The sequence below is a fragment of the Acanthopagrus latus genome, chromosome 9 (assembly GCF_904848185.1).
Source record: "Acanthopagrus latus isolate v.2019 chromosome 9, fAcaLat1.1, whole genome shotgun sequence".
NCBI classification, from domain to species: domain Eukaryota; kingdom Metazoa; phylum Chordata; class Actinopteri; order Spariformes; family Sparidae; genus Acanthopagrus; species Acanthopagrus latus.
In genome coordinates this window covers 26158258-26172463 of record NC_051047.1, presented here as the reverse complement: position 1 = coordinate 26172463, position 14206 = coordinate 26158258, and the positions used below count along the sequence as shown (strand labels likewise).

General features: G+C 38.6%; 1 protein-coding gene and 1 long non-coding RNA gene across 3 annotated transcripts; both read right to left on the bottom strand.

Moving 5' to 3' along the window:
• Window positions 1–1625: 1625 nt before the first annotated feature.
• LOC119026184 (foot protein 1 variant 1-like) lies at window positions 1626–6060 on the bottom strand. The gene is made up of 3 exons (XM_037110349.1): window positions 6047–6060; window positions 2298–3370; window positions 1626–1868 (listed from the first exon to the last, which is right to left on the bottom strand). The coding sequence occupies exons 1-3, from the start codon at window positions 6058–6060 to the stop codon at window positions 1837–1839; spliced, it is 1119 nt and encodes a 372-aa protein (XP_036966244.1). The 3' UTR covers window positions 1626–1836.
• A 1552-nt stretch (window positions 6061–7612) lies between these two features.
• LOC119025857 lies at window positions 7613–14063 on the bottom strand. 2 transcript variants are annotated; one of them, XR_005076940.1, is made up of 4 exons: window positions 14042–14063; window positions 8610–8664; window positions 8223–8442; window positions 7613–7857 (listed from the first exon to the last, which is right to left on the bottom strand). It is a non-coding gene; the product is annotated as an uncharacterized LOC119025857 (long non-coding RNA). The 2 variants fall into 2 exon arrangements; XR_005076939.1 differs by lacking the exon at window positions 14042–14063 and adding an exon at window positions 8835–8955.
• Window positions 14064–14206: the final 143 nt, after the last annotated feature.

The window sequence follows — 14206 nt, the reverse complement described above, 5'->3', positions numbered from 1 at the left end:
AATCCTTTTTCTATTAAAATACCATTAAATTCATCAAAGATATAACAAGACATTAATAATGTGCAAAATGTCACGAGACGTTTATCTGGAAATGGTTTCTTTTTAGCAGTATGTCTTCACATCTATACATAATATAATTTTCAGCAACCATCACCCCAATGGTCCAATGGCACATTGTATTAGCTAATCCAAGTATGTCATCTTAAAATCTGATTAATTATTAGAAAACCTTGAAAACAGTTAATTAACTGATTAAAGAAGCATCAGCTGGGCTTCTTTTGTCTAGTTGAGCATGTGGAGCATCAGCATATGTGGATTTAAACTATAGTTTCAAAATGGACGGGAAAAAAAGAAATGTCTTATTTACCAACAGATATAACTGTGATATGTGAGGTAAATATTTAAATGTATATTGTTAACAAGCTAGGACAAGGACATACATTTTGTTTTAAGTATTATTTAATATTTAATTGATGAGAATATTTTTGCTGATGATGTAAAAATAAACAAGACAGACATGACTTGCTTTGATGATACATAAAGAGGTTTAATGGTGTTAATCACAAGGGAACAATGTTGAACAGTCATATTCATTTAAAGAGTACAGTCGTACAAAAACATGCTTTGAAATTTAGGTGATCAGATCAACTGATTATTTTCATTAAAGGGAGCAGGATGAAGGTTTTCATGTGGAAACCTCTCTTGTTTTTCCTCCTATTTAAAACATCTCTGTCTTGTCAAGCTGGCTGCTGCAGGAGCTGCTGGAGGGCAACAGCAGAGACAAATCTTGACATTCAGTCACTAAAAACATGTCAATTAGTCTGTTAATAAAAGGTTAAAACAAGTACTTTGCTTTAAAAAATGAGGACATGTTCTCACTGACCAAAATAATAATATCTCTAATGCCACTATTTTATGTACAACATATAGAGTAAAGTAAGTAAGTCACCTTCTTATTACTTTCTGACAGGTTCACATGGGTAAGACGGACCATCACATGTCATCTAAAACGCTAAAACCAATTTTCTATTAGGATATTGTACATCAAGGAAAGTATTTGGTTTCACTCAGGGCTCTATATTGTGTCAAATCAAATCAATCTTATTTAAGATTATGGTCTAAAGACCATAATCACAATCACATTGCCTCAATGGCCTTTACAGTCTGTACAGTGAATGATATGCTCTGTTCTTACACTCTCAATTTGAGTGATGAGCAATTTCACATAATAATTAAAAAAAAAACCTTTAACAGGGGAAAAAAAAGACACAAGAAACCTCAGGAAAAGGCACAGAATAGTCAAAATACACCACGCCATTGTGTGAGATGGTTTATTGTGTTCCATGGCATTTTTTTTTTGTTTTGCATGGGATAGCCTTTATTTCTAAGAAAAATAATAGAAATATATGTTTTTCAAATATTTTGTTAGGCTTTGTATTGCATTTAAATTACCTTAAATCTACTCCTTCTCCAAATTTCTAATTGTGTATACTCCAATTTATTATGTTCACTAATTTTCATTTTCTTATAATTTCATTATATTGTTACATTTCTATTCTGGAAAGAGAAACTCTGATGTAACCCAGATTCCATTTGGGGATTAATGACAACAAAGAGACAGAGCATTGATGTTTTTTTTATGATGAACAGAAAGCAGTTTAATGTTGCAAATCACAAGGGAACAATTGTGTCTATTTTTTAAAAAGCACAGTATGTTGCACAAGACACAAGATTTAAAAGTTAGACGGTTAAATTAACTGATTATTTTCATTAAAAGAAGCAGGATGAAAGTGTCCAGAGGAAAATGGTATTGTTTCTCCTCCCATTCAGACATCGTTATCTGTTCAGAGGCGCTGCTGCAGGAGCTGCTGGAGAACGACAACAGAGACAAACAATGATGTTCAATTTACTAAAAACATGTTATTTAGTCTACTAATAAAATTTCACCAAAAACTGAACATTATAACCTTCATTAAGGGAGGATTCATGGCAGGGCTCCTCTATTAGACTGCATTAGCTAGTTGGTGTATTTAATAAACTGACAACTGACAAATGTATTGCCTGACTGGGAAATGAAATAAATGTAAAAAAAAAATAAAAAAAATAGGATGGAATAAACTGTTTCAAATGATATTTTACTAGCTTACTAGTTTTTTTTTACATATATGAAATTAATGAGACTTAAATGTAACTGTTACCAATTGTCAGTGGAATGATGCTCAGTATTTACTTTGATGATATGGTAGACATTTAGTGATTTGCATTGTCTATTTATGGATAAATCAACTGGATCTTACCTTTACTGCTCAGGACCCTTATTACATCAAGACCCCCAAATCCATTGGTCCTCCAGGCATTGGCCATCCTGGCATTGGTCCTCCTGGCATTGATCCTACAGGCATTGGCCATCCTGGCATTGGCCCTCCTGGCATTGGTCCTACAGGCATTGGCCATCCTGGCATTGGCCCTCCTGGCATTGGTCCTACAGGCATTGGCCCTCCTGGCATTGGTCCTACAGGCATTGGCCATCCTGGCATTGGCCCTCCTGGCATTGGTCCTACAGGCATTGGCCCTCCTGGCATTGGTCCTACAGGCATTGGCCCTCCTGGCATTGGTCCTACAGGCATTGGCCATCCTGGCATCGGCCCTCCTGGCATTGGTCCTACAGGCATTGGCCATCCTGGCATTGGCCCTCCTGGCATTGGCCATCCTGGCATTGGCCCTCCAGGCATTGGTCCTCCAGGCATTGGTCCTCCTGGCATTGGTCCTCCAGGTACTGGCCCTCCTGGCAGCGGCCCTCCTGGCGTTGGCCCTCCTGGCACTGGTCCTCCTGGCGTTGGCCCTCCAGGCATTGGTCCTCCTGGCATTGGCCCTCCTGGCATTGGTCCTACAGGCATTGGTCCTCCAGGCATTGGTCCTCCTGGCATTGGCCCTCCAGGTATTGGCCCTCCTGGCAGTGGCCCACCTGACGTTGACCCTCCAGGCATTGGCCCTCCAGGCATTGGTCCTCCTGGCATTGGTCCTCCAGGCGTTGGCCCTCCAGGCATTGGTCCTCCAGGCACTGGCCCTCCTGGCATTGGCCCTCCTGGCATTGGTCCTCCAGGCATTGGCCCTCCAGGCATCGGTCCTACAGGCATCGGTCCTCCTGGCGTTGGTCCTCCAGGCGTTGGTCCTCCTGGCATTGGCCCTCCTGGCATTGGTCCTCCAGGCGTTGGCCCTCCAGGCATCGGTCCTACAGGCATCGGTCCTCCTGGCGTTGGCCCTCCAGGCGTTGGCCTTCCTGGCATTGGTCCTCCAGGCGTTGGCATTCCTGGCATTGGTACTTTGGATCCTTGGGTTGGCCACTGGTATCCGTATGTTCCTTGATGTCCTGGTCAAACATAAGGGGGATCATCGTTTTCTCTTTTTCTTTGCACAAACGTGAAAATTCAGTGAAGAACATTTGATAAAATAGGGTCAGGATGGAGTTTCAATAACAGTGAAAACTGATGAAATAACAAAAGACAGTTACAACAAAGGCCTTTTTACCATAGTTTGTGATGTTAGTGCCGAACATTTTTGAATTTCAGATCAGATCCAAACTCTGAAATGACAGATGCAAACAACACCCATATTCATATGAGAAAAATAAGAACACATTATTACACATATGCAGATTTATGCAGTTGTATAACATAATATGCTATATTGTGTCGAAAGAAAGCATCTTCAGGTCACCGTAGAAAAGACAGCATATTTGTTAATCACATGCCAAAAAATATACTAGTGACAGCATATTTGTTAAATATGATAATGACGAGATTTACTAGTGAACCTACTGAGTGCTGGAGTGCAGATCCACTGACACAGCAGAGAAGCATCTCTGCTTTTATAGGAAGTCGTGGGGCGGACAGGCAGTGGAGGAGGAAGTAATCACATCCTTTACTAAACTATGTAAAAATACTTGGATACAAGTTAAACTCTTGCATTGAACATGTATGTAAGTATAATCAGGACAATGTACTTTAAGTATTGATCAAATCAAAAGTACCACAGGGCTTGTCCAATCAGTTGTGCAAACCTGAAATTGTATATAAAAAATGAAAAATTATAACATTTAAGTACTTTGTAGGAGCAGCAGCAATTCTTGACATTTGTTAAGCAGGATTGATACAAAATGACAAATGATTATCAAAATATTTAAAACAGCCCATTTTCAGTCCAAAAATGTAATTTTCCTTAGTGGTGTCCAAACATTTCAAAACCTTATTCTTCTGCAAGCAATCAAAAGTCTCTATTATTGTATAATGACATTGAGATTACTAACTTTGATAGAATAACTTTTGATATAAAAAATTGATATGTACTGAATTTTTGGTACTTTTGAAGTTGATTGAAAAAGATCCAAAATACATTTCAAATATCTCTGAGTGTGTGTGCATGTGCGTGTGATTGGCTGCCAAGTGTGTTTGAGTGGTTGTGGGTTGTCCCTGGGAGCTGATTGGTTCCTGCCCGGAAGACAAGGATTTAAAGGCCGGCTCCTGTCCAGTTCCTGTGGGCTTTCATCCTCTGCTGTCCAAGACTACCAGCATTTGTGTGATTATGGACGAAATATGTTTGCTAATAAAACTATGTTAAAATGCTTGCTGCTGATGGTGATTGGGGAACAGGAAGAGGAGAGTCTCACACTAATGTTGCCCTAGGGTTTCCCCTCGGCCCTGGTTCATAACAGTATGTACTGGAGAAGGAACTCTAAAAAGGCCCGCATAGGGAGAAAAGGTGGTGTGGTACTTGGTAGATTTCCGAAGATCAAAGGCTCAATAGGATTTCTGATTGGCAGAGGGTGAAACATTTTGGCATTGCTTTTGCCATAGATCTGAGAATGCCAGAAAGTGGCTGCTTCTGGGTCTGACGCTGGCTTGAGATCTGTTTCAATAAAGATTGCTCCATCATTCTACACAGCCTTGCCTCCACAGAATTCCCTTATCATCAGACAACACATTGAAGTCAAAATATGTAAGAATTTTATTTTAAAAATCACTAAAATGTAGTTATGTTGTGATCAGATCTTTTTTACCCCAATCCCAATCCAAGTCCTTTAATATTTAGTATCTGTCAATAATGAGTCTTGATCCAATACTCAGCCTTAACTAATATTTTCCTGGATAATACAATACAAAAAGTACCTGCATCCAAGCTGTTCCTTAATAGGTTTTTTATATTGTTGAAACAAAGTATACTGTATACTTTCATATTGCTCTTTCATATTCATTAACACGCATTCAACATCACCTCAATTGTCTGATTTACATGCTTTGCTAGATGAGACCCACCAAACTAGTGCGCATACCGGCACGTTTTAACAATAAAGAGGTGACTCCAGGATGCTGACCTTCTAGGCAGACTAGCATCGAAGAAAACCTCTTTATTTGACAATAGATATAACTGTGATATCTGAGATAACTATTTTGTGTATATTGTCAACAAGCTAGGACAAAGAAATACATTTTGCTGTTAAGAATTATTTAATATTGGGGTGCAACTTAGCTGGTAGAGCGAGCGTCCCATGTGCAGGGGTTTGGGGGTTCGAATCCCAGCCTGGGGCCCTTTGCTGCATGTCACTCTCCCTCTCCCTCATCCTGTCTCCGGGTATATGTTGAGCTGTACTATCTGTAAAGGGCAAAAAATATACTTAAAAACAGGATTATTTAATATTTATTCGATTTTCCAATTATGTAAGAATAAACAGTACAGACATGACTTGCTTTGATAATGATCATACAGAGGTTTAATGGTTTTAATCACAAGGAAACAATGTTGAACAGTCATATTCATTCAAAGAGACACAAACAACACACCTCGTGTTATTATTCATTATTCTTTTTTTAATTTATTTTCTTTTTTGTTTGTATTTTTATGTATTCCTTGTTTTGTTTTCACACACACACACACACACACACACACACACACACACACACACACACACACACACACACACACGCACACACACACACACACACACACACACACACAGCTGGCCAACTGTTAGTCCTCCCGACTGTCCTACCGACTCTTCCTCATATTTCTCAGCAAAAAACGTTAACTCACCAAGTGTTGGTGATGAAAATGAATGAGCCCTCCAGACCGTGAACTTTCCCCCAGAAATCAGCCTCTGTCCTCGCAAGTGAGTCAGACAGCATCCAGTTTACTGATGAGCGAAAAGTGTAACTTTATCACTTTCCAGGATATTTGGTGGGTCAGTATCTCAATCACTACACATTATAACAGCATCCATATGATTATAAACTAAAATGAGACTTAGGAAACAGAAATATTGCAAAATAGTGAGACGAAATAACGTTATTACATTTCGTCTCGTCTCGTTTTGGTCAACGAAAATGAAGAAATACTTTAGCAGAATTTTTATTTTGTAAACCACATTTAGTCCCATTTTTATTCATCAACAACATTGCATTATATATTCGATTATAGTTTTCGTCACATGACCACCATTTACGTTGCGTCTCGTCTCGTTTCCGTCGTGTGATAAAGGTTTGTTGATGACGATATTTAGCCATAATTTTCGTTGACGAAAGCAACACTAGAAGGTTTCCAGATAGAAACCTCTCTTGTTTCTCCTCCTATTTAAAACATCTTTGTCTCGTCGAGGTGGCTGCTGCAGGAGCTGCTGGAGGGCAACAGCAGAGACAAACATTGACATTCAGCTGCTAAAAAAACATGTCAGTTATTCTGTTAATAAAGTGTTAAAACCTTAATACTTTTCTTTAAAAAAATTGACATTTTCTAACTGACCCAAATAATAATATTTCTAATGCCACTATTTTGTTTACAGCATGTTATAAAGTAAAGTAAGTCACCTTCCTACAGCTGAACTTGGCAGCGAAGAGCATTTTATGGGTATTGACATGATACTACTATGTACATTCATGATACTGTGTTGGCCAACCAAACACAAAGTAAGATCGCGTAAGGCCAAGAAAGAATTTGGAATTACTTTCTGACAGGTTCACATGGGTAAGAAGGACAATCACATCATATCGAGAAAAAAAAACTACTTTTCTATTAAGATGTTGTACATCGAGGAAAGTTGGTTTCCCTCAGGGCTCTTTTGTGTCAAATCAAATCAGTCTTATTTATGAAACCCAAAATCACAATCACATTGCCTCAGTTGGCTTTACAATCTGTACAGTGAACAATATGCTCTGTTCTTAGACTCTCAATTTGAGTGATGAGCAATTTCACATGTTAAGAAATACCTTTAATGAGGGAAAAAAAAGATAGGAGAAACCTCAGGAAAAGGCACAGAATAGTTATTTTTCAAACATTTTGTTAGGCTTTGTATTGCCTTTATTTGCCAAGAAGGCTTGAGGAGTTGACAGTCGGATCGCAGAAGGGGTAACATGCAGCAAAGGGGCTACAGGTCGCAATCAACCCCTCCACCAAATTTCTCATTGTGCATACTCAATACTAACCCTATTTATTATGTTTACTACTTTTAAATTTTTTTATAATTTCATTATACTGTGACATTTCTGTTCTGGAAGGAGAAACTCTAATGTAACCCAGATTCCATTTGGGGATTAATGACAATAAAGAGACAGAGCATTGATGTTTTTTTTTTATAATGAGCAAAAAGCAGTTTAATGTTGTAAATCACAAGGGAATAATTATAATCACTGTGTAATTCATCAAAAGCACAGTATGTTGCACAAGACACAGGATTTAAAAGTTAGATGGTTAAATTAACTGATTATTTTCATTAAAAGAAGCAGGATGAAAGTGTCCGGAGGAAAATGGGATTGTTTCTCCTCCCATTCAGACATCGTTATCTGTTCAGAGGCGCTGCTGCAGGAGCTGCTGGAGAATGACAACAGAGACCAACAATGATATTTAATTTAATAAAAACATGTAATTTAGTCTATCAATCAAATTTCACCAAAAACTGAACACTATAATCTTCATTAAGGGAGGATTCATGGCAGGGCTCTTCTATTAGACTGCATTAGCTTTAGCTGGTCAATCTGATAAACTGACAACTTAGCATATTGCCTGACAGGAAAAAGAAATACATGTAAAAAGAGAAATGAAATTAACTGTTTCAAATGATAGTTTACTAGCTAACTAGTTTGATTTATCACATACTTGAAATTAATGAGACTTAAATGTGACTCACATTCAATGATTTGCATTGTCCATTTATGGATAAATCAGCTGGATCTTACCTTTACTGCTCAGGACCCTAGTGAGATCAACACCCCCAACCCCTTGGTCCCCCAGGATTTCCTCCAGGCATTGGCCCTCCTGGCATTCCCCCAGGCATTGGCCCTCCAGGCATACCTCCAGGCATTCCCCCAGGCATTCCTCCAGGCATTCCTCCAGGCATTCCCCCAGGCATTGGCCCTCCTGGGTATTGCCACTGGGATCCCCATGTTCCTTGATATCCTACTCAAACATAAGGGGGATCATTGTTTTCTCTTTTTCTTTGCACAAACTTGAAAATTCATGAAGAACATTTGACAAACAGGGTCAGGATGGAGTTAAAGTAACAGCAAAAACTGATGAAACAACAAAAGACAGTTACAACAACAGTTTTTTTTTTTTTTTTTTACCGTTGTTAGTGACGCCCTGGCCGAACATTTTTGAATTTCAGATCAGATCCAAACCCTGAAACAACAGATGCAAACATGAAAAAAATAAGAGCACATTATTACACATATGCAGATTTATGCAGTTGTATAACATAAATTGCTACAGAAAGCGTCTTCAGTTCACTGTGGAAAAGACAGCATATTTGTTAAATATGATAATGACAAGAGATTTACTAGTGAACCTACTGAGTGCTAGAGTGCAGATCCACTGACACAGCAGTGAAGCAGCTCTGCTTTTATAGGAAGCCATGGGGCGGACAGGCAGTGGAGGAGGAAGTAATCACATCCTTTACTTCAGTAAACGTACCAGTACACCCCTGTAAAAATACTCTGTTACAAGTCAGACTCCTACAATTAACGTATGTAATGTATGAGAGTATATTCAGGTAATGTCCTTAAAGTATAAAAGTAAAAGTATTACATGTGATGTCCAACCAATTGTGCCAAGCTGGATACATAAAGAATGAAAAATGCTAGTCAAAAAAGTTTAAATAGCAAATAAATTTTCAGACCGTCTATGCACCAAAACTGTTCCTTGCCTAAAAACTTTTAAAATGTTATTCCTCAAGTACTGCATGTGTTGTCCTACCAATTGTGCAAACCTGAAATTGTATATTAAAAAAAATGTAAATACTTTCTGACCAATAATTTCTGACCAAAAGTGTTATTTTCCTCAGTTGTGTCCAAACATTTCAAAATCTTTTTTCCTCTGCAAGCAAGCAAAAGTCTTTATCAGCGTTATAATGACAGTGAGATTTCTAACTTTGATAGAATAACTCTTGATATAAAACATTTTACTGAAGTTTATTAAAAAAAAACAAAAACATCCAAAATACTTTTCAAATATCTCTTCATTTCTCTCAGCCTGTGATGATGTATCATAAACCAAAACAGGCAAAAACTCAAACATGTTCAGTTTACTTAAAGGTGCTAATGGTGAGAAAAGCATATTCACTACTTATAGGCTTGAATATCAATAAATTAAACAATTGGAGATATGAACATAAGTGTCGGTGTCACCAACTTGAACTTGAACTGTTGTGAGTCCTGGCACTGACTTGAACTCTGATGATCTTTCACTGTTTCTCAAGTCTATTGGCTGCCAGTGGGAGTATAGTGTTGGGAGTATGAATCTGTCGATTCCAGTGTTGTAACACTGGCAAAATGCAGAACCTTTTATTTCTTCTTCTTGTTTTTAGTTCTCAAACTTCAGAAACCATTAAAGTCAAAATATGTAAGAATTTTGTTTCAAAAACCACTAAAATTATAAACAGAATGTGAATAACAGTTCTGAAACCCTGATGGCGACGTGTTGCTTTGCAAAGATACATAAATAAGTGAGCATGCTAACTGGCTTTATTCAAGTCTTTTTGGAGTCATGTCTTTGTAAAGTGAGGTCTCAAGCCAATCATCTGCAGTCAACTTTCAACTTTCAATTGGGAGTCTATCATCTTAAAACATTTCTCAGGACCAGACTTTTAACTCCACTTAAATCATTCAGGCGTTAAAGTGACAGAATTAGTGGACAATGAATAAAAGCCTGGAGCTTTGTTGAGTTGGTGCAGGGTGCTGATGAACAATGTTATGCTCTGCCAACTCTGTCACCCTGATAAAGGTTTAGACATCATGGGACATCAATGATTTTTTGAGAGGAATAATTTTTCTAAATTGAAGAATTGCTTAAGCGAAAAACAAAAACAACACATTTATTGAAGAAACATCCACTAAGAATCATAGAATATATTTTTTCTAGATGTTTAGGAAGGAGTTGAGATTTTTAGACTTGGGTTTAAATTCTTTTACACATTTCATAAAACTTTTAAAACACATTAACTGAGCACCTTTGATAGTAGCAGATTGTCATACAGTTTTAAGGCGCCTTCTAGAAGTGCCTCAGATCCTGCATTGCTGCTCAGGTTACAGGTTTAATCTGTCATAATGTCAGCTGTCGTTGGGTTGCAAGAAATTGCACAGTCTTGATATTAAACATCACATTTCACAATAAACGCAGCATCCTCTTTTTACAGTACCAGGGAAGCACTGTGTTATAAGCCTCTCTCCCTTTTCTATTGAAATGACCATAAGATTGCTACATGTCCAGAGTGAAAAGGGGAAAGTTTACCACCCTCTGAATGTTGAAAGGAGACAGAAATGTCACATTAATATTTGTTCCCCTTTTTTATATTTGCAGGTTGAGTAACACTATAATCCTCACAATGAAGCTCCTTAAAAAAAAGCTGTACATTAAATGCCCCGTTGTTCTATGTACTGTACACTGATCAGGTGTTACATTATGACCACTGACAGGTGAAGTGAATAACTCTTATTATCTCTCTGTCATGGCACCTGTTGGTCGGTGGGATATATTTCAGCAAGTGAACATGTTGTCCTCAAAGTTGATGTGTTAAAAGCAGGAAGAATGGGCAAGCGCTAGGATTTTAGCGAGTGTGACAAGGGCCAAATTTTCCTGGTTTTCCCGGTGTGCAGTGGTCCAAGGAAGAGCCAGTGGTGAACCGGCAACAGGATCATGGGCGGCCAAGGTTCACTGATGCACGTGGGGAGCGAAGGCTGGCCCGCGTGTTCGACCCAACAGACGAGCTACTATTGCTCAAATGTCTGAAGAAGTTAATGAAGAAGTTCTGATAGAAAGGTGTCAGAGTACACAGTGCATCACAGTTTGTTGGGTATGGGGCTGCATAGCCGCAGACGAGTCAAGGTGCCCTCGCTGACCCTTGTCCACTGCCAAATCAAGTCCAAGATCCATGGAGGCCCAAAATCGTAGCTTAAAGGACTTAAACACCACAGCACACCGTCAGTGGTCTAGTGAAGTCCATGAGTCGGGGCGGTTTTGGCAGCAAAAGGGGGACCAATACAGTATTTGGCAGGTGGTCATATTCTTTCAAATTTAATTGGTTGCTCTTTCTATATATATTGATTATTAAATGATAATGAATGTTTTGTGAGACTACTTGGTGACTTATCATGGAATGCCTTTTGTTTTTGTCATGGAATAATCATATATCTAACGCCACTATTTTGTGTACTGCATGTTATAAAAAGGAAAGTAAGTCACCGTCTTACAGCTGAACATATGTGATACAATAAAGTGGGAAACTAGATGTGGACCCAAATACAGACACACACAGGAGGCAGGATTGGGGGGGGGGGGAAGAAAAGCAAGCTTTATTTTAACAAGCTGAAAAGTACAAAAACCAGGAGACTAGAAAAAAAACAAACAAAATTAGTTGAGAGGGCAAAAAACAAAGCATCGACTAAAAACAAAGTGCAAAGAAAAGCGCAGTGAAGTGCATTTTATGGGTATTGACATTATATATGTGTTGGCTTACCAAACACAAAATAAGATGGTGGAAGGGCAAGATCCTATTTATTTAGGAATTATTTTCTGAGAGGTTCACATGGGTAAGAAAGACCATCACATCTCATCTAAAGCAGCAACAATTTTCTGTTGGGATGTTGTACATCGAGGACAAAAGGATAGAAGAAACCTCAGGAAGAGGCACAGAATAATCAGAATACTCCACACCATTGTGTTAGATCATTGATTTTGTTTCTTGGCATTTTTTTTTGAATGGGATAGCCTTTATTTCTAAGAAAAAGAATAGAAATATATTTTTTCCCCTTTTCAAATATCTTGTTAGGCTTTGTAATGCCTTTATTTTATAATTTTATTTATTTTACTTTGTCAGTGCCAAGACAGCTTGAAGAGTTGACATGAAAGTCAGATGAAAGAGAGACATGACATGCAGCACTGGTTGAGTTCAACCCCTCCACCAAATCCCTAATTGTGCATACTCTTGTGTATTGTATTATTATTTATATATTATATTTATATATATATATTTTATAATTTCTTATAATTTAAATATACTGTTACATTTCTATTCTGGAAGGAGCAACTCTAATGTAACCCAGATTCCATTTGGGGATTAATGACAATAAAGAGACAGAGCATTGACTTTTTTTTATGATGAGCAGAAAGCAGTTTAATGTTGTTAATCACAAGGTAACAATTAGGTCTAATTCATCAAGTGCATAGCATGTTGCACAAAGAAAAACAGAATTTAAAATGTAGGTGATCCAACGAAATGATTATTTGTATCAAAGCAAGCAGGATGAAGGTTTCCAGGCAGCAGCTGGTCTTGTTTCTTTTTCCATCCAGACATGTTCATCCCATCAGGAGCTGCTGAATGACGACAGCACAAACAAATATCATCATGTAATTTACTAAATACATGTCAATTTTCCTATTGATAATGTTTCTACAGTGTAATAGCTTTAGCTGTCTAACTAAGGTTGTACCTAAACTGACAACTGGGAAGGGAAATCAATGAGGCATAAATGTAACTGTCGCTGTTTGTCAGTGGAGTGTTGAGCTGTAATTTGCTCTGGGACCAAAAAGAGACTCAATGATTTGCACTTTACATTTTCAATAAATCAACTGGATCTCACCCATTGCTGCTCAGGATCCTAACACGGTTTGCACCAAACAGGAACGCAGGGAACTGCGGGCTGAGGAATGCATGGATTATAGGGCTGAGGCTGTGGAATAGAATGAATGATGTCTGACACAAAGCCCAGAATGCTGGGTACGATGCTGGGTTGGGGTTGGGGTGGGCAAGGTTGGGGTTGGGGTAGGTAAGGTTGGGGTTGGGGTAGGTAAGGTTGGGGTTGGGGTGGGCAAGGTTGGGGTTGGGGTAGGTAAGGTTGGGGTTGGGGTGGGCAAGGTTGGGGTTGGGGTAGGTAAGGTTGGGGTTGGGGTGGGCAAGGTTGGGGTTGGGGTAGGCAAGGATCTGGTCCATATCCTGGGTTTCCTCCTTGCATTCCTCTTGGGTATCCTCCTCCGTATGTCCCTTGGGTTCCTATTAAAAAAAAAGGGGGGTTGTCTTTTTCTCTGTAAAAACCTGATGTCAGTTTGCTCCTTAATGCTTTGGTTTTAGTAAAAGTGGAAAATGATGAGAACGAGCAAAACACAGTTACACTGAGTGACGTCTTTACCGTAGTTAGTGACGTTTTGGCCGAACATTTTGGAATTTCAGATCAGATCCAAACCCTGTAATGAAAGAAGCAAAATGAACAAACATCTTGTTAACATGACAAACATATTTTTTACACAAATGCTATATTGTGTAGAATCTGTATAGCATCTGCAGTACGCTGTAGAAAAGATAGCATTTTTGAAAACAGGTAGCACAGGTCAGAAGCCTTACATCATGCAGTTGTGATGAATATATCATAAAGCCAGGTATCACAGTAAGACATCAGTTAGATATGCTGATGCTGATAAACAGTAAATCCATGAAATACAAGCTGATCAACATATCAATACACACATTTTATGGTATCAATGTCCAGAGATCTACTAGTATACTTACTGAGTGCTGGAGTGCAGATCCACAGACACAGCAGTGACCCGGCTCTGTTTATATAGGAAGCCAGGGGGGCGGACAGGCAGTGGAAGAGGAAGTAGATCCTTTTCTTAAGTAAACGTATTAATACCATTCTGTAAAAAATACCATTCTACAAGTAAAAGTCCTGCA